This window comes from Gymnoscopelus braueri (genome assembly GCF_963280865.1).
Source record: "Gymnoscopelus braueri genome assembly, chromosome: 9".
Lineage (NCBI taxonomy): Eukaryota > Metazoa > Chordata > Actinopteri > Myctophiformes > Myctophidae > Gymnoscopelus > Gymnoscopelus braueri.
Genome location: NC_137610.1, coordinates 29,508,367 through 29,531,355, shown reverse-complemented (window position 1 = coordinate 29,531,355; position 22,989 = coordinate 29,508,367). Strand labels below are relative to the sequence as shown.

Genomic DNA, 22,989 nt, shown 5'->3' with positions numbered 1-22,989 from the left:
CAACATATATGTGTGTGTGTGTGTGTGTGTGTGTGTGTGTGTGTGTGTGTGTGTGTGTGTGTGTGTGTGTGTGTGTGTGTGTGTGTGTGTGTGTGTGTGTGCACACACACAACTCAACAGGTGGTAAAACAGAATGTGACAGGTCTGCAATGGATAGCTGGTGTGAGCTGGTCAATAGAACCTATATTCTGGACTCCTCACTTCATGCCATATCTGGGAGGCACTCTGGGAGTTCGGATGCGTCATGGAGAGATACCAGGTCTCAAGGATTTCTTGTCAAAAGTGCGTCCTGACAATGACCCCCACAACAGCCACGGAAATAGCATTGTGAGTCTTCCGTTTAATTTGCCATTCAAGCTACAATTTCAAACTGATGTCTGTTTTTAAATACAAGGTATTTTACTCTTCAGGTGAGGCAGTTTTGGGAGCACACATTTCAGTGTAAATTTGCACCCCTTCCATCAGAGTGGGTGGATGCTGGTGGAGGGGTGTGTACTGGACAAGAGGACCTAGGAACAGCAGAAACTACTCTTTTGGATGTGTCTGAGCTCGGGGCAGAGTATAATGTGTACAAGTCTGTGTATGCTCTTGCCCATGCCCTCCATGACATGTTGCAATGTGTGCCAGAAAGAGGGCATTTCATTGGGCACAGCTGTGCCCGTTTGCAGACAGTAGAGCCATGGCAGGTGTGATATAAATTCACAATTCATGTGTTAATGTATCTAGTTACATAATTTTTTTTCCCCCAACATATATTTATTGATTTTTTCTTTTTCCAAACAACATTACATTACATTACAGAAAACAAAATGGTCAATTACATTAAACATTACAAGACAATCACACAAAATAACAACAACAAAAGGACCACACACAATGACAATAACAACAGCATCGGCACTACTCCTCTCCTAGCCTCGCAAAACACGAAACTGAATAGGTGGTTGGTTGTGAATTTGTGGTAAATATTCGCTCATTGCGCTTTATTCTGTGTCAAACTGGATACAACTGGAGCCGTACACCATTGTTCCACTGTTAGATCCTCCTGTAGGCATTAAAGGGGTAGTTCACCCCCCAAATAACTTTTTTTCTATTGATTACTCACCCCATGGAGCCTTGAATTCATGGATATTTATTTGTTTTTGTCGCATTCCTTCCTTTATTATTTGATTATAATAAATTTAGCCCCATTGATTCCGGTAGGAGACACAAATGCATTTGTGTCTCCTACCGGAATCAATGGGGACACATTTATTATAATCAAATTATTGGCTTAGGAATGTGACAAAAACAAAAAAATATCTATGAATTCAAGGCTCCAGATGGTCAGTAATCAATAGAAAAAAAGTTATTTTGGGGGTGAACTACCCCTTTAAGCTTATATTCAGAGGACTCCAGAGAAAATGACATTAACAGTCTAGTTATATTATAGTTATATAGTACAAAGAATAATGAATACAGTATGTAAATGTGACATTGGTAAAAAAAACAAAAACAATATACACTACTTTGTATATTGTACACAGTAGTTTTGTTTGTTTGTTTGTTTGTTTGTTTGTTTGCTTATTTGTTTGTTTGTTTGTTTGTTTGTTTGTTTAAGTCTCTGGCTCTTCATAATTTTTCTCATCACCATTTCTAGCTCATGCATTACCTGGAAAAGATCAATTTCACCACAGCACTTGGAGATGAAGTATCATTTGATGAGAATGGTGAAGCTTTAACCATCTTTGATATCACAAACTGGGTGTGGCTCCCTGATGGAAGCACAAAGATCAATTTAGTAGGTCAATTTAAGAAATCAGCCTCCACAGGTGAAGAATTCGTCCTTGATGAAGACAGAATCTTCTGGAACTTTGAATCCACAAAGGTTTGTGACTTCCTAAAATATCTACTGTCGAGCTTATGTGAATGTAAGTTAATTTAGACTGGAATTATGCATTCTTACTTTTCTCTGTAGCCGCCTCGGTCAGTGTGCAGTGAGAGCTGTTCCCCTGGAACCCGTGTGGCCAGAAGGAAAGGGGAACCTGTCTGCTGCTTTGACTGTCTTGCTTGCTCTGAGGGAGAGATCAGCAATGAGACGGGTACGTTTACATGATGTAGCAATGCACAGTAGGTTATGTTTAGGATGATACTGTGCATAGCTGGGCCTTTAATCTTACCCTCTTTGTTAGACTCTACAGAGTGCACCAGTTGTCCAGGGGACTTCTGGTCCAGTCCCCAGCGTGACCACTGTGTCCCCAAGAGCGTGGAGTTCCTCTCCTACCATGAGGCCCTGGGTATCTTCTTGACAACCATGTCATTGCTAGGCACACTTAACTGTGCTATCGTCCTGGGAATCTTCATCTATCATCGAAGCACACCTATGGTACGCGCCAACAACTCAGAACTCAGCTACCTTCTCTTGTTGTCCCTCAAACTATGTTTTATGTGTTCACTTCTCTTCATTGGCCGTCCAAGGCTCTGGACTTGTCAGCTGAGGCATGCAGCATTTGGAATCAGCTTTGTGCTGTGTGTCTCATGTATCCTGGTAAAGACTATGGTGGTGTTGGCCGTGTTCGAGGCCTCCAAGCCTAGCGGTGCAGACATTATGAAGTGGTTTGGTGCCATGCAGCAGAGAGGAACAGTTCTGGCTCTTACTTTCATCCAGGCAACAATCTGCACAGCCTGGCTTGTGTCTGCTTCACCAACTCCTCATAAAAACACACAATACCACAGTGATAAGATAGTCTATGAGTGTGCTGTGGGATCAACAGTTGGTTTTGCAGTGTTGTTAGGTTACATTGGTTTACTGGCACTCCTCAGCTTCCTCCTAGCATTCATGGCAAGGAATCTTCCAGACAACTTCAACGAAGCCAAGTTAATCACCTTCAGCATGTTGATCTTCTGTGCCGTGTGGATAGCCTTCATCCCAGCATATATCAGCTCTCCAGGCAAATATGCAGATGTGGTGGAGGTATTTGCTATCTTAGCATCTAGTTCTGGCCTTTTGGTGGCATTGTTTGGACCAAAGTGTTATATAATCCTTTTGAGACCTGAGAGAAACACTAAGAAGTCCATCATGGGTCGAGGTGCCACCAAGACCTAGAAGCATATATTCAATGACAATGCATTGTCTGTGTTTTTTAGAACAATACGTGTATGTGGAGAGCTTTAATGGTTAATTAAATACTTAACAGGAATTAATGAATTCATTATAAATTAATGGTGAACTAATGTATGAGTAAATTAAGCGTTAATTAAGCATTAATTACGTGGGAGACCGGGGATGGTTGTCACACGGGTTGGTTGTCACAGTGCTAATTACAGCCAAACTAGAGGGCGCTGTTTCACCATGTTGATCAGTCATGTGACATGACATCATGCTCATTTCTACCTTGGACTTTTTTGGACGACACCAAACACATTGAGGTGAGGAGAGATTTTATCATTTGTATGGGTCCGAGTACATTTTCATGTTAGTGTTGTTTCTGTAATAAAACAGGGACCAGTGAGTGTTCCCTGTTGAGGATATAACAAACGACAGTGGGTAAAGACATTGCAAAAACGCCCACAATTGACGACTTGTCAATAGAAAAATTCCATTGACCGGATCTGTAGAGGGTATTTCCGGTGAAATATTTAACATTTTGGCCAAAAAGTGTATTTTAGACGTGAGGTGGGGGGCTCAGGGTGTTCCCACTTAGTAGAGTTGGCTTTCAACTCCATAAAACCGTCTTTGTTTTGGTGGGTAACGAAATTGTATTTTATATTTTTACTGCAGACGAGAGGCTGTGCAGCCTGTGGTGCGTGCGGAAACTTCTGGAAAGGTGTCGTTTTCAAGATGGCACAGATTCCCTCCCAGCTTATTCACCTGTTTCCTAGGCTGTGTGTTTTCCACTTCCTGTCGATTTCATTGGATATCATTGGTCATCTGACCAGTTTCATTGGATTTCATTGGATCAAATCGACAGGAAGTGGAAAACACACAGCCTAGGAAACAGGTGAATAGGCATTTTAAGCTCCTGGCATTTTAAGCTCCCGCCATCTTGAAAATGATGTCTTTGCAGGAGTTAGATTTTCCTACATTGTTAGTATGTTATTTAGCATACCCAATAGTAACAGAATCCATTGAAAATACCTTCTATAAATTAAGTTAATATTCAATATCGGGGCGCTCGGGTGGCGCAGTGGTAAAAGTCACTGCCCACCACCACGGAGGTTGTGTGTTCGAATCCACCATGGTGCATCCGGCTTTGTCGAGCGTCTACACACGAACACAATTGCCCCGTGGGCCCTCGGGGGAGGGAAGCCGGGCGGGGGGATATTGGTCATCGCACGTACTCCTATGCCCAGTGTTGGGCATAGGAGTAGGACGAAGGCTCTACGTCCTCCTGGTGGGGGCTCCTCACTCGCAGGCGAGTCAGTAGGATACGACAGCAGTGACAACACAGAAGTGTGTGGGGAGGAATCAATTGGCATAACGACTAAATTGGGGAGAAAAAAATAATTGGCTACTCTAAATTAAAAAACAAAAAACAATGTTGGAATCAATAGATATGCAATGTTACTGAAACCTCACCCTGCTGTTACTGTGGAAACGGTGTGGTTGAATCACTTGATGTGTGTGTAGACAAACTGACATAATCATGGAGTAGCATTTTTAATCATTTCAGCCACCAGCATTTTATTTGAATGTTTCCAGTGATTACAAAGTGGCTACTGGAACATTTTGATGTACAAAACAGGGGTGTTTTTCTACATCTTTAATGAAAAAAAAAAAAAAACAGAATCATGGAACTCACTTTAACTTTAAAATGCTCCAATTCTATTCACAGCAGCAAGCAACAGTTGCTGGCTTTTTCTAAAGCTCCAATTTGTGTTCACTTTAGCTTGGTGTCAATCACTGAAGTTGAGGCGTATTTTCTACCAATATGTTATATTACATGGTTAAATTCTCACTTGGGCATACTAATGTAATGGTTCCCAAACTGGGGGTCTGGACCCCATGGGGTCCCCAAAGTTTTTGGGGGTCCCCAGATGATTAGCTCAATGTGCAACATTATTTTCTCACTCAACAGTTAACAAACCAACATACACTATAAGTGTATACAGGGTATCCGCACATTTCTACAGTGACAATTTAAGGACTTTTAAGACCTTTCTAATACCTCTAAAATGAAATAAATAAAATAAAATAATAAGACCATTACTACATAAAAAGTAACCAACAAACTATACTATAACAAATGGTCAAACATTGGCCAAATTGTCAAATATTACATAAGAAAGAGGCAACATTTTTTTTAAATAGCTTGTAGTTAAGCTATTTTCACAATATTTATCTGTGTAAAAAACTAAATATAATGCCTCGACTCCTACAATTGCAAGTGCTTCTTCAGGGTGAAGGTCCCCAGTTCAAATATGATTATTTTGGGGGGTCACTGCCTGAAAAGTTTGGGAACCCTTTGTACTAATGCACCAATACTTGTCTCAAATGTTTAGCTACATTTATTAGTCAACGTTCAGATAATTGTAGTAAGGCTTCGGGTTTGTATGATTGTGCATTCTATTTCTAGTGTGCTGACCCATGCTTTTTTTTGACCTGAAGCTTACATCGCAATCTGCGCAATAAAAGGATTTATCTATTGGCAACATCAGGTCCTTGAACAGCTTTTCACTTAGAGACGTTTGTCCTTCCGCAGGTTTCTTGTGTGATTTCTGTGTGTTTAAGACTGACCGACCTCCCCTATAATTTGTATGAGAGTGCATGTGCCTCCTCACAGCTGCTTTTGACCTGAAGGTTCTATCACAATCTGTACAATTAAAGGATTTTTGCACGGCATGGGTCCTCATGTGTTGCTTTAGAGCAGGCATGTTATCAAAGCATACGTGACAAAATGTACAGTTGAACCACGTCTTCGTCCCCGTGTAACTCCTCGTGGACGTGTTCAAAACCGACAGACCCTCCCTGGTCTCCTCCCGATCCACGTCGCCGTCTTCGGTATGGGAATCAGAAGAGCGCGGAGGAGAGAGGAGCTGGTTATCACTGGCTGGTTGTTGTTGTGATGTTCCACAGTCCTCCACCCGTTTCCTGTGTGTAGGGCTGTCACCATTACACATTTAAGTTGACGATTAATATTTGCGAATAACGATTTCATTGTGTGTTTGGCATTGAACACTGGAACATATGAAGCCTTTTAGGCTTCTTAATCAAAAATTGCACATGGGGCCGATATGACAAATAACTGAAATATACAAAGAAATTATTGACATATTTAATACTCTTTTATACTTATGTCATATTTTTTCACAGAATTCACACATTTTCACACATTTTCAAATATTAAAAAGCAGAAATATCTGATCTACAAGCTTGTAGATCAGCTATTTCTGCTTTTTTAATATTTGAAAATGTGTGAATTCTGTGTCAATCATTCAACAAGGAAACGATTATGCTAAAAATTATTGTGATTACTTCAAAAAATTGCGATTAGACGATTATGCAATAATTGTGACAGGCATACCTGTGTAATCTCAGTGCGTTTAAAACTGACAGACCCTCCGTGGTCTCCTCTCGATTTTCATCACCGTCTTCAATGTTCAGATAATTGTAGTACCGGTAAGGCTTCGGGTTAGGGTTTGTATGAGTGTGCATACGAGTGTGCTGAGCCAGGCTTCTTTTTGACAGGAAGCTTATATAGCAATCTGCGCAATAAAAGGATTTTGGCGACATCAGGTCCTTGAACAGCTTTTCACTTTTCTCCTCTCGATTTTCATCACCGTCTTCAATGTCAGATTCAGAAGAACGTGAAGAGGGGAGCTGGTCATCAATAGTTGGTCGTGATGCTCCCCGGTCCTCTACATCAGCTTGTGTTTTCATGTGTTGAGGTGAGGTGCTGCTGGCTAGAGGCTCTGTCTCTCTGTTTTCATCATCATCTTCACTTTTCACTGCTAGTAATGTCAACGGCGACCCGCCACCCTCCTCTGGTCTTTGAAGTAGCTCGTCCTGTTCCTCTTTAATCTGCGGAAGCTCAAGTTCCTCCCCCTGACTGGAGTTCCTCTCCTGATCTTCGGGGGAAACCTCCTCCTTGCAAACAGGGAGGTGCAGGAACTCTGGGCAAAATATAAAATGAGAGTTAACCGTTAAATGTTATAGTTCTTTGCTAGCTATATTTGGCACACCCATCAAACCCTTTACAATTACGAATCAAAAGTTTGAGATTATTGCTTTTGCAACACTCTTTTTTTTCTTATTTTTTTTCTATCGATTAGTCACCCCATGGAGACATGAATTAATGGATATTTTTTAGTTTTTGTCGCATTCCGAAGCCAATAATTTGATGGCGACTAATCGATAAAAAAAGTCATTTTGGGGGTGAACTATCCCTTTAAGCTTAGAAAAAATAAAATTCTCTCTCAGAGGAACCACTGAAGGCTTTTTTGAGGCATGGAGACCTTTCATTGAATATTCTAATAACCATACCTCTCCAGAATAGAATCTGTGTGTTTCAGTGGATTTCAGGTGTAGTGGACAGTGTTTCTCCCACTGGTGTAATGACACAATGACAGTGACTGTGACCCATGATGTGACCCATGACCTTTTTGTTGTATTTATTTATGTTTCTGTTATGTTGTTGTTGTTTTGCTTTGTTGTGCGGTTTACTCGTTTTTTTTTGTTTGGGGGGGATTGTATGTTGTTTGTTAAAAAAATATATAACAGGTGACATTATATGCAATGACTTTTGAAATGTTATAGTTCTTAAGCTTTAGACTATACTAACTTACTCAAGCTAGACAGGCCACTTGATAACCCAGCTACAATGAATTAAGACCTCAATCATGCTGTATAATATCAGCTCCGAGATGCAGAGACTGAGAGATAGAGAAGCGTGAGAAAGTGACCTACCAGCATTTTCCACGTGGAGAACATATCCGGATCCATGGATAACTCCATGTAATGTCAATGATGACCCATCAGCATCCTCCGGTCTTTGAAGTAGCACCTCCTCCTGTTCCTCTTTAATGTGGGGAGGTTCTGGTTTCACCCGGACCAGACTGGGACTACTCTCCTCCTGTTCCTCTTTAATGTGGGGAGGTTCTGGTTTCACCTGACAGGGGCTCCTCTCCTGGAGTTCAGGAGAAACCGCCTCTTTACCCTCAGGAAGCAGTGGAACATCTAGGAGGAGAGGGGAGGAAGGAGGAAACATCAGCAGAGAGAGAAACTAAAATGTTTCAAATTCCCTTTATATACTGATTCAATAAGTTGGTGTTATTAACTGTTCCCCCCTAATCTCTAGGGATTTCGTTTTTTCATATTGCCTTGAACAGGTCTGTCTGTCTGTCTGTCTGTCTGTCTGTATCAGAGTGGTGTAAAGCGAGAGTGACGACAACTCAATTCACTTCAATAGACCAATTTTCTGTGTTCTCTCTCTGTCTCCCTCTCTGGCCCCTTTTCCGCCGGTGTTGAACCGGTTCGGTTCTTTTCTCCCCGCCTAATTTTGAACCAGTTCAAAGTGCTTCCACTGAAAAGGAATCGGTTCAGAACACCACAAGTCGGTTTGGAACTGGAACCAAAATATACTTGTTTTTTCTTGCCCTGAACTGGGAACCAAAGTGGGCGTGTCACTATTCTACAGGTTGGAAGATGCAGATGCGATATTTACAATGGCAAAAGCAAGTGAAAAATCATTAAAGAAAAGAAAAGAAAAGGAAAACTGTAACTGCTATTGTCGATTGAATTTCCCCCGTGAAATGGACAGTTCGACCGGTCATATTCGACACATTGCTGGCCAGGCCGGGAATCGAACCTGGGGCAATTGGTGACTCCTGCTCCACAGGCTACCAATTCAGCTATGTTGCCTAAAACTGGGGCTTAAAACTGGTGGAAGCACCAAGATTCCAAGAATCTAGAACGGAACCAGTTTTAGAACCAAAGTTATTTTGGTGGAAAAGGGGCCTCAGTCAATGTGTGTATGGGTGCATTTGTGTGTGTGTGTGTGTGTGTGTGTGTGTGTGTGTGTGTGTGTGTGTGTGTGTGTGTGTGTGTGTGTGTGTGTGTGTGTGTGTGTGTGTGTGTGTGTGTGTGTGTGTGTGTGTGTGTGTGTGTGTGTGTGTGTGTGACTCACAGCCTGCCTTGGTGTCAGTGCAGTGGTCGCTGTCCTCCATGGTGAAGATGGGAGGCATGCAGGCAGCAGTCCTCCTCAGGGGGCAGCAGAGCTCAGGGCTGGCGAGTCTTAGGAATACATTGTGTGGTCCTGAGGGGATTATGTTTATTTTATTTGACATGGACAATCACAACCACATTGGACAGACCAGATGCATTGCTTGAGTGTTCTAGCACACCTGTCCACAGGAGGCTTTTCAAAATATAATAAAAATGTAATCCAACACAGGGAATTAAAAATCACATGGATCTGTGACTGGATAGACGGCAGACCATCACTGTTGGACATCTGCTTTGTATGCATGCGCGAGCACACACACGCAGACAGACAGACAGACAGTAAAATGGTAAGCTAAACTTAAACTTAGCTTTTTAGTCTTTAGCTCTAGTTTAATTAACTAAGCACTTGATTGATTGATTGATTGATTGATGTACTTTATTTAGTAATACATGAGAACAACAGTGCATGGAAGTACAAATTCACAATACAAGGTCTACTAAACTGGAAGGCTCAGAAAGCACTAAGCTTGTTTAAAATGAGATCCCCACGCACACAAATCATGATGAACTTAATGTGTTGTTAGTTAACAATTATAAGTTGCTCTGGATAATAAGACCATGCCATTTTCTGACTGAATAAGACTGTCAAGTTTGCTCTAATAGTTAGGAGTACTCCATCAAACATAAACAAGAATAAACAACATTAAACCATAATAACCAAACGCTTTCACCCACATTTCTCATAAGTTGTTGGTAGTAGCCTGTCAGAATATTATCCTAAATGGATTAGCGAGTGGTCTTCTCAACTGGTGACTATGTGCCAGTCAGACATAAAAACAATATCAATGATCTTACAATATCCTGACTGGCTTATTTGTATGTGTGCGTGCTAAGTCAAATATACAAATAAGCCAGTCACACACACACACACACACACACACACACACACACAGTGTAGTTAATGCATGTTTTGTAATAATAAAAAAAATCTACAAAGTAACTAACTAGTAACTACAAACTAAAGTTTTCAAATCATTGTATTGGAGTAAAAAGTATATTTGCCTCTGAGATGTAGTGGAGTAGAAGTATAAGTACAGGTACAGAAAATTGGAAATAGGAGTAAAGTGAACATAACTCAAAACTGTCCACAGTACTTGGAGTAAATGTACATAGTTACTTTTCAGGCTGTGAACCCCTAAAATAACCATATTTGAACTGGGGACCCCCCCAGATAAATACTGTGAAAATAGCAGATCTACAAGCTCACAACATGGCTATTTTCAATGTGAGAAAGATTTGCCTCTTTCTCATATTATTTGACATTTTGGCCAATATATGTTTGACCAATTTTTATAGTATAGTTTGATGAATTTTGATGTTGTAATGGTAATTCTTTTTAGGTATTAAAATAAAGTCTTGAAAGTCCTGGAACGCATCTGTGTCACTTTTTGATTCGAGCTAAAAAAGCATTATTTTACACCTTGGCTATTCAAAAATAGCAGATATACAAGCTCGTAGCGCGGCACTACGAGCTTGTAGATCTGCTATTTTTGAAAAATTATGAAAATCTGTGCAAATCTTTTAATATATATGGTTTAAATTTAAAGCGAACATTTTTAACTAAAATCTTTGCTTCTGGGGGTCCCTGCCTGGAACAAAATATTTTGAGATGGGGGTCGGCAGCCAAATAAATATAATTTTGGGGGTCCTTGACATGAAAAGGTTTGAGAACCACTGACATAGTAACATACGTTTTTTCAATAAACTGTTAAACAAAAACAAATCGACAGGCTGAGAACCACTGCTTCACACCACTGTGGGAAACCCCATGATAACGCTAGTTGTGATGCTAACAGCAGATCCATTTCTAACCATTTGTACCAAACGTATAAAAAGACAATAAAGCAGGTTAACTTTGTCTTTGACTCACCGCTGAGTGTGTTTTACATCTGATATATCATACCTCTATGGTTATATCTGATCTACTGAAGGACTTTAAATAAACTACACTCGTCTCTCTGGCAGCAAAACACAACATCACTGACCGACCTATGACCTGGATACGACGTCATAAACAAGATCACCTCCCCCCCTCCCCTGCCCCAAAACCCAAAGACGGTGCGTGAGCGCCATCTACTGGATTGATTGATTGATTGATTGATTGATTGATCGATTGAATATTTGTATTAACAGTTTGCAAAAGAAATCTAATAATAATAACACAAACACAAAGCAGGCTTTAATGGTGGTTGGCATGATTCTGTTTATTTAATAACGACCTTAGAACAGTAACAACCTTAATAATAGTATGGCAAATGATGTTGTAAAATCAATGCAAAAACATACAGTAGGCCTATGCATGTGTACATACTGTACTGAATGTAGACATGTAGTAAAGCCAACTCAACACACAAGGGTGCTTCTTTCATAATAATGCAACAAAAGTGACAGATCATTAGCATTCGGGGTTCTCATACATTTTCATGTCAAGAGCCCCCAAATTGATACGTACAGTATATAAACCTTGGTCCCCCACTTGAAAAGATTTGATGCTAGGGACCCCCATAGGAGAAGATCTCAGTAGTTAGATTAGATTAAGAACGGAATTCTACAGCTACTGTACGAGAGAGAAACCTATGATCTGAATAGTAATTCTTTATGCAGTACATTCTCTCATTGGATTACCTTCTTCTGCCTAGCGACATCTGAGACAAATGAACCCCTTTCAACCTGGTGTCCCTATTCTGTGCATATCTTAGGCAACAAGTAAAAGAAAAAAGAAAAAAGCTGATCTACAAGCTGACAATTTAAGTCACAACGTGTTGTGAGCTTGAAGCTATTTCTTTCACTATTTTCGAAAAATAGTTTAAGTGGATACACTGTTTTGCTGGGAGCCCCCTGGAACCCCCTTAGTGACCCCTGAGGTCCCCGCCGGACAATCACAGAGTGGCTATTTTCATAATATTTATCTGTGGAACCAAGTCAAACTAAATGTAATGCCTACAATTCCAAGTGCTTGTCAGGGTAGGGGGTCCCAGTTCAAATTATTTTGGGGGGTCCCCTGTTAAAATATGATTATTTTGGGTCACGGCCTGAAAGGTTTGGGAACCCTTGCTTTATGTGGACATAAATGAACTGTTGAAATGTGTGTGTCGCAGCGCCTGACGCTCCCTACACCTACTGGAAACAGACAGTATTCTACCTGGAGGATTATCTGACCGTATGAAGAGGAGAGGAGATCACTGGCAGCATCGCCATGAAACCCAACGACAAGAACATTGTGAGTCGTGTGTTATACACACACCAAACATCGCAGATTCTATGCTGTCATTGCAGATACCCTCTTCGTTACCCCTCCTCTACTCTCTCACCCCAGTCTGACATAGACAGACAGTTTGCCTGTGTTTTAGTGATCAGTCAACGCTATACCTTCACCTGACAAACCGATTGAAACACCGTGATTGATTGATTGATTGATGAGTGACCGCCTCTCTCTCTCTCTCGCCACTCACTGTTTTTTTTCCCGTCCCTGTCTCCCCCCATCGTCTCTCTCTCGATGTCCTGTGTCGCCACGCAGCGAGACCTGGACTTCAGCTTCGAGTTCGATTTCAAAGGACAGTGAAGCGGCCGTCGCTGCGGACTACAAGATGCGCTAAGTTTCGATCAGAGGGAGGTGGGGGGGACCAGTGCGGACCCCTATAGGGAAGGCGGAAGCACCCCCACTCCCTTTGAACGACAGTCACGTGATGTGATGCCAGAGGTTCAGCTCTGAGAAGGACTGAAGCAGGCCAAGGAACTAATTGGAGTGGTTGTGACACCAGAGCCTTCCTGACAGTGCTGGCCAAGACCGTCTTAGCCTGGAAACCAGGCAAATCTGCCAGGTCTGGCCCCCGCTCGGTTGTTATTGGATTTCGCTGGCCCCGAAGTTGTGGGGCACCAATCAGGGCCCAGTATGCAAATTTGGGCCGGGTATATCACCAGAGGCCTTTTATTTAATCCGCCCCTTGGAAATGCAGGTTCCATGCAAACATTCCAGACTAATATCTACACAGTGATATTAGTCTGGCCAATGCCAGGCTAAGACAGTCTGGCAGCCATCACAACCTTACCAAGGCAGCATGTTGTTTAGGCTTTACGGTTAAAAAAAAAAAGTGCTACTTTGAATGTAACATTTTATGTTCTCAACATCATTTCCTATAGTCTTTCCGAGTGCTATCGATTATTGATAATGTGATTATTGTACATGTGATTAGGGTGGTGTGGTATATCAGGTTGTTCTATGAACGCTGTGTGTTTTTTTACACAACAACAAAGTTCTGGTCCTTGACAATGGGAATGCACATTTCACATTTCATTTGCCATCCTAGTACTAGATGCTGGTATTTGTATTATCGATGGGATATTTTTGTGTTGTTGGGGAAGAATTATGAAAAAAACACCCAAATTATGATTGTATTATTTATTTGTGTCTTTTTGGAAAACTACAGTAACTGTAAAGGTCAGCCAAGGAAAATAATCTATTAAAGTATGCATGTGTGTGTGTGTGTGTGTGTGTGTGTGTGTGTGTGTGTGTGTGTGTGTGTGTGTGTGTGTGTGTGTACAGAGTGTAACAGAATATGTAGTGTGAAATATGTCACACTTTTGCACAGCATGGACTGCGTGTGTCCTGTAATCTTGGTTTGAGCAAAGCCCTATATGCTTTGTCATACGACGACTAGCTAAAATCTATGAGCTCATGTGAGCTTTTAGATCGGATATCATGTTTATTAGCTTTTTTCTTTTTTTCCTTCTTTTTTTTTAAGCTGCAACTATTTCTTTATTGATTTTTTATTTTTATTTCGTTTGGGCACTCGTGTAGGGGATCTGGGTTCAAATCCTGGGCAGGACATGAAAGTTACTGTATGGCTTGCCAGCTTTAACCCATTAAGACCTGAGGCCATTCTCCATAATTATCGTCTCTGTCGGGTTGAAACCTCATTATGTCCAAAACTGTTAATTTTCAGGATTCAAATACAAAAACAGCAAAAGTAGCAGATCTACCAGCTCAAAACACGTCGCTTCGTGCCGTGTTTCCAGCTTGTGGATCTGCTACTTTTTTCTCTTTTTTTTGGGTGGGGGGGGGGGGGGGCTTTTATGCCTTTATTTGACAGGACAGTAGGCTGACAGGAAATGGGGAGAGAGATGGGGAGTGACATGCAGCAAAGACCGTCGGGATCGGGAGTCAGACCCGCGACGCGCTGTCAGGCTACATTGGGCCTATAGGTGGCTGGACCGCTACGCCAGCGGTCCAGGCTGGATCTGCTACCTTTGATGCTTTTGTGTGATGATGTAGTATGATCAAGTAGGGCGTTCATTTACTAAAAAAACACAAATATATATATATATATATATATATATATATATATATATATACATATATATATATATATATATATATAGATTATATAGATGGATGGGTGTGTTCGGAAATGCGCACCGGGAGCGCTCTCATGTGTGTGTTTGTATTTGCCAGTGCGCTCAGTGCTATATATCCGAACGCACCCTTAATATATGTTAGCTTATAATGACATTCCCACAATAGGGATGCCAGGGTTAATGGGTTAATTGCCTTCAGCTGTGTCTGCCTCTACCACAGTACATTACCCAATAATGTTTTTATTTTCTCCATATTGAATTGAGTTTGATTGTTCCATAGATGGACATTCTTCATTGTTTTAAGGATATAAAGAAACCATAGAAACAAAGCAAAAAAACAAAGGTTTGTAGTGCAGGCCCATAATGCTTTATTCATTCCTGTTCAACTGACATTAAAACTGTCCTACAAACTAGGTGACTTGATGTAAAGGTAGATAATCTAATTGGTTTGGTTGTTGACTCTTAACTGTTCATGCGGTTGCTGCTATGATATGACACCTGAATTTCCCTCCAATGGATCCATAAAGGTTTATGTTATCCTAATGTATTTGATCTTATCTTATCTACTCATAATGCAGAACATGCCATCATCACATGCAGCAGAAGCCAGTGGCTACTACAGTATAGTGCCAATATCAAAAAAGCAAATCAGTCAGCACCTCTACAGGCAAGTTTGCCTCAGCTACCACAAAACAAATTACATTTTGAGAGTAGTTAAATTATAGTTTTATACTTTTACTGAAGTAAAATTGATTGATTGATTGATGTACTTTATTTAGTAAGACATGAGAATGGCAGTACATGGAAGTACAAATTCACAATACAAGGTCTACTAAACTGGGAGTCTCATTAAGCACTAAGCTTGTTTAAGATGAGATCCCCATGCACACAAATCATGATACATATAAGAGACAGACAGATATACACACTACTATACAGAATGTCATACAATCAGTTTACAGGTTACTGGTATGAAGAGTGAAAAATATGTACAAGAGAAGAAGGAGAAAAGGGGGGGTAGGGGGGGTAGATTAGGACTTGGGGTAGGTTAAGACTTGGACAGGGACCATTTTAGAATTGCAGCCTCCTGAAGGTGTATCAAAACATGTGAGTACTTCCTCCATCACTGCTTCTGGTTACCATTTCAGATGATTAAATGAATAAAGGTTTGTTACCAGGTTGACTTAACTGTGTCCATGAGGACTCTTTTTGAAGCATTGCCACTTCCTGGCATAGCGCATTCTATAGCTCCCCCTGTTGGTCAAAGTGAGTCTTCTCCATTGCTTCAAGGGTCTGTCAACACAAGCTGGAAAAGTGAGGATTTATACCTTCTACTTTCAGTGCAAATCAAAAACTATTGTCAAAATAACAATGGCTTAAGAAGTGCTTTCAGAAATACATTGAAAATGTGAATTGATGAGATCAGGTGAATGTTTTTTAACCTCTTAGTGGAAAACAGCCCCGTTGAAAATATAGCCACGAGGGAACTAAGGAAAATGTAAAAAATAAATAAAAAAATAAACAGGAACGTCAACTAGCTCATAATTTAAAGGGATGCATTTCAAAGTCCTTTAGCAAGACACTGAACTGAACTGCTCCTGATGAGCAGGTTGGTGCCTTGCAGTAGTGTAAAGTATGTGCATTTACTGAAGTACTGTACTTAAGTACAGTTTTGAGGTATTTTTGGGCGGTGAAACCGCCCCTATAAGTGAGATTTGGAAAAATGTACAAATATCCTGGGCAGTGAAACCGCCCCTGAAAGTGAGGTTTGGAAATTTGTACAATTATCCTGCACTGTGATTGGCCAATCACAATCTATTCAGGACTGTGATTGGCCAGTGTCACATGACACATGTGCATAGCCCTATATAAGAAACCATAACTTGAAAAAAAACATAAATTTGTTTTTTTCAAGTTATGGTTTCGTCCATCATAAAGAGTGTTTCAATAAATGTATTTATATTTTGTACATGATTGGTTGACTCCATTCAGTATTGTGATTAGCTAGCAAGACACCGCCCACTTCACACAGGGTGTGATTTTTTACTTCACTGGGGTATTTCCAATTTTCAGTACTTTTACTTTTACTCCACTACACCTCAGAGGCAAATATTGTACTTTTACGCCACTACAATTATTTGAAAACTTTAGTTACTACAAAACATTCATTAACCACCTCAGCCCTATATACATTTCGGTCATTTGAAAATAGCCGATCTACAAGCTCGCAATGGGTCGCCATGAAATGGATTGTGAGCTTGTAGATCTGCTATTTTCAAAAGATTTTGGGGGGAAAGTTGTGAAATGGGACATTTCTGCATAGTGAGTACTTTTAATTTTCATACTTTAAGTACATTTTGATGCCAATACTTTTGTACTTTTTCTCTAGTAAATGTAGAATTTTGAACTAATGAGTTTTAGTTGTATAGTATTTCTACTTTTTCCACTTTTTTTGGTCCCTGGTTTTCTACACCACTTCCACCACTTCATTATGTTCACGTTAAAAGTTGCAATCCATAACTTTATTACTTCGTGAACAATTTTGATATGTTGCCCAATCTGTATGGTAGAGTATGTAAATACAATCTAATTGACACAACTGATCTCCCTGCTCTCCTATTCAGATCTGTGGTCTGGTAGGACACCTACTGGTTGACAAGAGGTATTACATGAAGGCCAAGTCACAGCTTTTAGATAGATTTTCTAAATGTTTGCCTCTTTCTTATATTATTTGACAATTTGGCCAATGTTTGACCAGTTTTTATAGTATATTTTGTTGATTACTTTTGATGCAGTAATAGTCTTTTTTCTGTTCTTTTCTTATTTTTTTTTAGGTATTAAAAAGGTCTTAAAAGTCCTTAAATTGTCACTTTACTGTTTGGGGACCTCCCAAACGTTCTTGGGTTGGGTTGAGAACCATTGCTCAATAGCATTGGTTCTCAAAGTAAGGTTTGGGGACCCCCAGGGCAGGGTTCTTGAGGGGGGTTGGGGTTCCCATCCCTCACGATTTCCATTTCAAATTATCTTTATATTTTGGAACAAATGACAGACCATATCAGATGAAATCATGTCTTAACGATAAGAATGTTCATAGAGTTATTTTCTTTGTCTGAATGCACTGCACACATTCATCAAATACTTGCTGTATTTAATGTATTTTAATAGTACAGAACTCATAGAATCATCTTTTCATTGTTCTGTTCTTGTGTATTTGACTAATGTTGACTTGAGTTGAGCAGCAACAGGGACAGTCCTGTACATTAAACTGGTATCAAACAGCTAGTTATTTCTGATCAGTTCAGTCAAATGGACAGTGTGTGACAGCTGGCCTTCATGTACATTTACAATGAAGCCTATTGTGTCCAATGGTGTAAAGTACACATTTACTCAAGTACTGTACTAGGTATTTTTTACTTTACTAGAGTATTTCCAGTTTTCAGTACTTTTACTTCTACTCCACATACATCTCAGAGGAAAATATTGTACTTTTACTGCACTACAATTATATGACAACTTTAGTTACTAGTTACTGTGTAGATTTTGATTATTATTACAAAACACTACTCCACTTCAGCCTTTATATACATTCCGGCCATTTGAAAATAGCGGATCTAGCCGATCGCCATGCGACTCGTTTTTATACATTTTATAACTTGAAAACTTGTGAAATGGGACATTCTGCATAATGAGTACTTTCTACTTTTGGTACTTTTCTACATTTTGTTACCAATACTTCTGTACCTTTACTAAAATAAATGTTGAATTCAAGACTTTTACTTGTTGTGATATATAGACATGGACCATTACAGCCTCTGAAGAGGCTCAGGTGATGCAGGAAACTCATTTAAAAGTGTTAAATGGTGCATTTTTATAGTGTCTTTCATCCAATCTGCTTTAATACAATGTGCATTACATTCACCCATTCACACACACCAACGGCAGAGGAAACCATGCAAGGCACCAACCTGCTCATCAGGAGCAGTTTAGGGGTTCGGTGTCTTGCTCAAGGACACTTTGGTATTAACCCACAGGGAGCCGAGCCGAGGATCGAACCGAGTACCCTTGGATTCCCAAGTGGGTATAAAATAGGGCTTAATTGGTTACGTTTTTAAATACATAGTTGCAGTGGAGAAAAAAAGTACAATATTGAAAGAATTGAGATATTAAAGTAAAGTAAAAGTACCTAAACATTGTACTTAAGTACAGAACTTGAGTAAATGTACTTTGATAATTTCTCCCAGATGTTAGAAAAGGCCTAATCTCTCAAGAACAGATTCATAGCTGCGCTGCTGCCATGTTTCAACACTGTGTTGAAACATGACCTTAAAAAGAAAAGGAGAACAAAAATAAACTGAAAACAGAAGCAGAGCCACAGACAATATTGAATATAATGTTTTATTAATTGAGTGGAAACTATTCCAATATTGATTGATTTATTGGTTGACATCTTTATAGGCAAAAACTATTCATAATCGTAAACACATGTCAAAAGGATCAAACACGACTAATAAGCCAGAGAGCTGGTTTCTGTTGTGCTACATATTTTAGTTTTTCTGTTTTCAAACTGTTTTTATGATGTTTTGCATAGTAGTGTATATTTGTCTGTCATTAAATGTCTCTATGAATTGAGTACAAAGGACCCCAATGGAAACAAGCCATATAGGCTTTCTTGGGTTTAAAATCCTCTTAGAAGACCTTGTATTGAACTGTACTTTCCTGTGCTTTTTGTTTTTGCAAACTGCTAATAAAGTATTCAATCAATCAATCAATCAATCAATCTACAATTGGCAGATCCTTTGGGTGACGTCACAAGGTCTCCATGAACTGTCTCTTCCGTATTAGAGTCAATGTGAAAATCTCAAGCTGGCCCCTTGGTCGGGACCCGTGGTCTCCACGTGGTCTCCAAAGGCGTTCTTGCTCATCGTTTACCTAACCGAAGCGAAGGAACTGAATGCACTTATGGGAAGTTTCATGGCAGTACTTCGTCTGCTCACAAGTACATCGGGGGCCACAGTCCTCGCCGCCCCTACACTGAGAAAGAAACAGAGACACAAATGTTGCTATAGTATATATATATATATATATATATATATATATATGTGTGTGTGTGTGTGTGTGTGTGTGTGTGTGTGTGTGTGTGTGTGTGTGTGTGTGTGTGTGTGTGTGTGTGTGGGTGCATGCGTGCATGCGTGTGTGTGCGTGCGTGCGCATGTGTATTGTGCGCAATTGTACGCTAAATAGAAAGGACTTACAGTTCTCGTTGCTCTCTTCTCAACAGAATGCTTGTGGTCTTGTCCTTCCATCTCTTCTTCAGCCTATAATAAAATGAATTTCAAGTGATCAGACAGTTTACCACATGTTATGTGAGCTTGTTGATCTGCTGTTTTCAGCCATTTTTGGTGATTTTTGTGTAGAGGGGCAAAAAGGAGGGGAGCCCGGTTCAGTGAAGTATACAGGCTTTAAATAGTTAAAGGTGCTGTGAGTGATTCTTTTTGTTTGTCAAAATGAGTGTTAAACAGTGGTGGGAAAAGTACTCAAATGTTTTACTTAAGTAAAAGTATCAATAATGCAATGTTGAAGTACTCTTGAACTAAAATGTTTGAAAATAGCAGATCTACAAGCTCACAACATGTTGCGATGCGACGCGTTGTGAGCATGTAGATCGTCTATTTTCAAATAGCCTAGGTATAGAATAGGGCTAAAGTGGTTAATGTATGTTTTATAATATGATCATTTATATTTGCAAAGTATCCTGTAACTAAAGTTTTCAAATAATTGTAGTGGAGTAAAAGTACAATATTTGCCTCTGAGCTGTAGTGGAGTAAAAGTATAGACAATTGGAAATACTCTAGTAAAGTAAAAAATACCTCAAAATTGTACTTAAGTATAGTGTGTTTGTTCAGTAGTGTTAAATAGCTCTATATTGTGATAGTAGCCTAATCACTGCTATTAGAGCCCGGGTCTTCAACAGGGGGTCCGGGACCCCTAGGGGTCCTCAGAGTTACTACAGGGGGGCCGCCAAATCTTTGTATGGTAGGAACGTTTTTCTTTTTCTTTTCTTTTTTTAAACCACTTGAACCATACCATACAGTAAATATTTGCCGAAAATATTGTCTATAAAAAAATAATAAAAAAAGCAGAAAAATATGGAACTGGAACACTATACATTTTAAATGGGTAAATTATCTATGGGGTGCTCTCCCCTGATTGGAAGAAATTGATGTCCCACCTGAATTGATTGATTGAATGAAATTCTTATTAGGCAAAAGAATGTAAAACAACACAGTTACATTAATAATACTTTTGTCTAAAAGGTCCGACCAAAAAAGTCCTTGCGGACTTGTTTCCGTTGGGGTCCTTGAATTAATTTCATAGACATATATAGTAGCAACTAAACAGTTCAAAAATCAACATAAAAATACAGAGAAAAAATACCACTATGTACAAAAAAAGCATGAAAAATAAAGAATATTTACCAAAAAAAAAATGAAAATGTATTTTAGGTTTAGTAAAGAGCTGGAGAGACCCCTGTTACTGACAGTGGTGGAAAAAGTACTCAAATTCTTTACTTAAGTAAAAGTACCAATACTGCAATATAAAAATACTCTGTTACAAGTAAAAGTCCAGAATTCAAAAATCACTTGAGTAAAAGTACAAAAGTATTGGCATCAAAATGTACTTAAAGTACCAAAAGTAAAAGTACTAAATATTTGAAAATAGCAGATCTACAAGCTCACAACGCGTCGCATCGCGACGCGTTGTGAGCTTGTAGATCGTCTATTTTCAAATAGCCTAGGTATAAAATAGGGCTAAAGTGGTTAATGTATGTTTCATAATATCATAATTTATATATGAAAAGTAACTAGTAACTAAAGTTTTCAAATAATTGTAGTGGAGTAAAAGTACAATATTTGCCTCTGAGATGTAGTGGAGTAGAAGTAAAAGTATTGGAAATTAGAAATACTCAAGTAAAGTACAAATACCTCAACATTGTACTTAAGTACAGTACTTAAGTAAATGTACTTAGTTACTTTCCACCACTGGGTGAACATCAGAATATGGAGCTTTAACGTTAATAGTTTTAATCATAAAATATCACTTCCACCACCTTTAAAATGTCCAGTTTCAAGAGGTCAACAGGTGACCTCTTGAAGGTGAGGTTAATGTATGTTTTATAATATAATAATTTATATCTGCAAAATCAATTGCACACCCTACAGTATGAAGCCTTGAATCCATGGATTCTTTTTAGTTTTTGTCGCATTCCTAAGCTAATAATTTGATTCCCGTCTCCTACCGGCTAATGTATCCGGTAGGAGACACAAAGTAGATTATTTGTGTCTCCTACCGGAAATCCACACGGTCATCAAATTATTGTTTTAGGAATGCCACAAAAACTAAAATAAATCCATGAAATCAAGGCTTCATGGGGTGTGTAATTGATAGAAAATAAGTATTTTTTGGGGTGAACTCCTCCTTTAAGTAAATGTACTTAGTTACTTTCCACCACTGATCATCATCATCATCATCATCATCATCATCTCTTACCTTGCAGACAGTGAGCAGAGCCACACACAGAAGCAGAAGGGTGAAAACTCTGATCTTCTCCATGCTGATGTAGAAGAGCTGCTGGATGAATCCTCCAAGTCTCACTATAGTGTAGAGATCTGCTGTTTGTCAGCGTCAGAAGAAATGCAAGCAGCACAGTGAGCAGCAATGATAATCCGAATCTCCCTTACGTGGCATATTTATATAGTTCAGGGGCTCACAGAATCTATGTCTCCCTCCTTCCGCATCTGGCCCTCAGATCTATTACACAATCTATTACACAATCATGTTCCCTCGTTAACCACGTAAACATGTTTTTCTCCTTGACACATTTGGCTACGTTATTCCTCGACTTTTTCCTGTTATATCATTTTGAGACAAACGTCACGCTTTTTTAAGAACATTTTTACAAATGTATTTTCCTATCTGCAAACTTACTTGTAACTACTTGTAAGTTGGCATTTAAATACATGTGCTATGATTTGTACAAATATATGACTATTTGTAAATATATCATTTGCAATTTAAAAAAAATATTTATATTTGCAGGCGCATTTATCATAAATATAATTAGTAAATCATCAATTATATGTGTGAATTTTTGAATCTGCAGTTGTGAGTACACCAACAAACGCATTCAGTTTTGAGACAAGCTTCACACTCTTTTGGCGAGATTCACTCACAAATACCTGCAGATCCACACCTGTGCTTGGACTGCCTCACCCCCATCCCATGGCAATTACAGCCAGGTGGGCACTGCCACTAATCAGTTAGACAGGAGGGATTTCAGAAAAAAATAGGTATTTGGGGGTAAAAGTTGGGAAGCTGAACCAAAAACAAACACTGGTCAGGGATCTGCCATGACAATAGTCACACAAAAAATG

At 39.5% G+C, this 22,989-nt stretch overlaps 1 protein-coding gene and 1 long non-coding RNA gene across 3 annotated transcripts; both read right to left on the bottom strand.

Annotated features, from left to right (window-relative positions):
* Nucleotides 1-4,623: 4,623 nt before the first annotated feature.
* LOC308091949 (uncharacterized protein) lies at nt 4,624-11,188 on the bottom strand. 2 transcript variants are annotated; one of them, XM_080437719.1, is made up of 5 exons: nt 11,073-11,188; nt 9,105-9,233; nt 7,886-8,155; nt 6,504-7,092; nt 4,624-6,082 (listed from the first exon to the last, which is right to left on the bottom strand). In XM_080437719.1, the coding sequence occupies exons 2-5, from the start codon at nt 9,160-9,162 to the stop codon at nt 5,491-5,493; spliced, it is 1,509 nt and encodes a 502-aa protein (XP_080293845.1). In that variant the 5' UTR covers nt 9,163-9,233; nt 11,073-11,188; the 3' UTR covers nt 4,624-5,490. The 2 variants fall into 2 exon arrangements, with proteins under 2 accessions (XP_080293845.1, XP_080293846.1); XM_080437720.1 differs by lacking the exon at nt 11,073-11,188 and adding an exon at nt 9,878-9,985.
* A 7,843-nt stretch (nt 11,189-19,031) lies between these two features.
* On the bottom strand, nt 19,032-22,245 carry LOC308091984. Its single transcript, XR_013933759.1, has 3 exons — nt 22,106-22,245; nt 19,810-19,872; nt 19,032-19,588 (listed from the first exon to the last, which is right to left on the bottom strand). It is a non-coding gene; the product is annotated as an uncharacterized lncRNA (long non-coding RNA).
* Between the last annotated feature and the right edge of the window lie 744 nt (nt 22,246-22,989).

Coding starts and splice junctions, on each gene's coding strand:
- LOC308091949 (XM_080437719.1), bottom strand. CDS start 9,162: ATGCCTCCCATCTTCACCATGGAGGACAGCGACCACTGCACTGACACC. Junction 8,156..9,104: donor CACTGACACCAAGGCAGGCT/GTGAGTCACACA, acceptor CTCTCCTCCTAG/ATGTTCCACTGCTTCCTGAG. Junction 7,093..7,885: donor TCTCCACGTGGAAAATGCTG/GTAGGTCACTTT, acceptor TATTTTGCCCAG/AGTTCCTGCACCTCCCTGTT.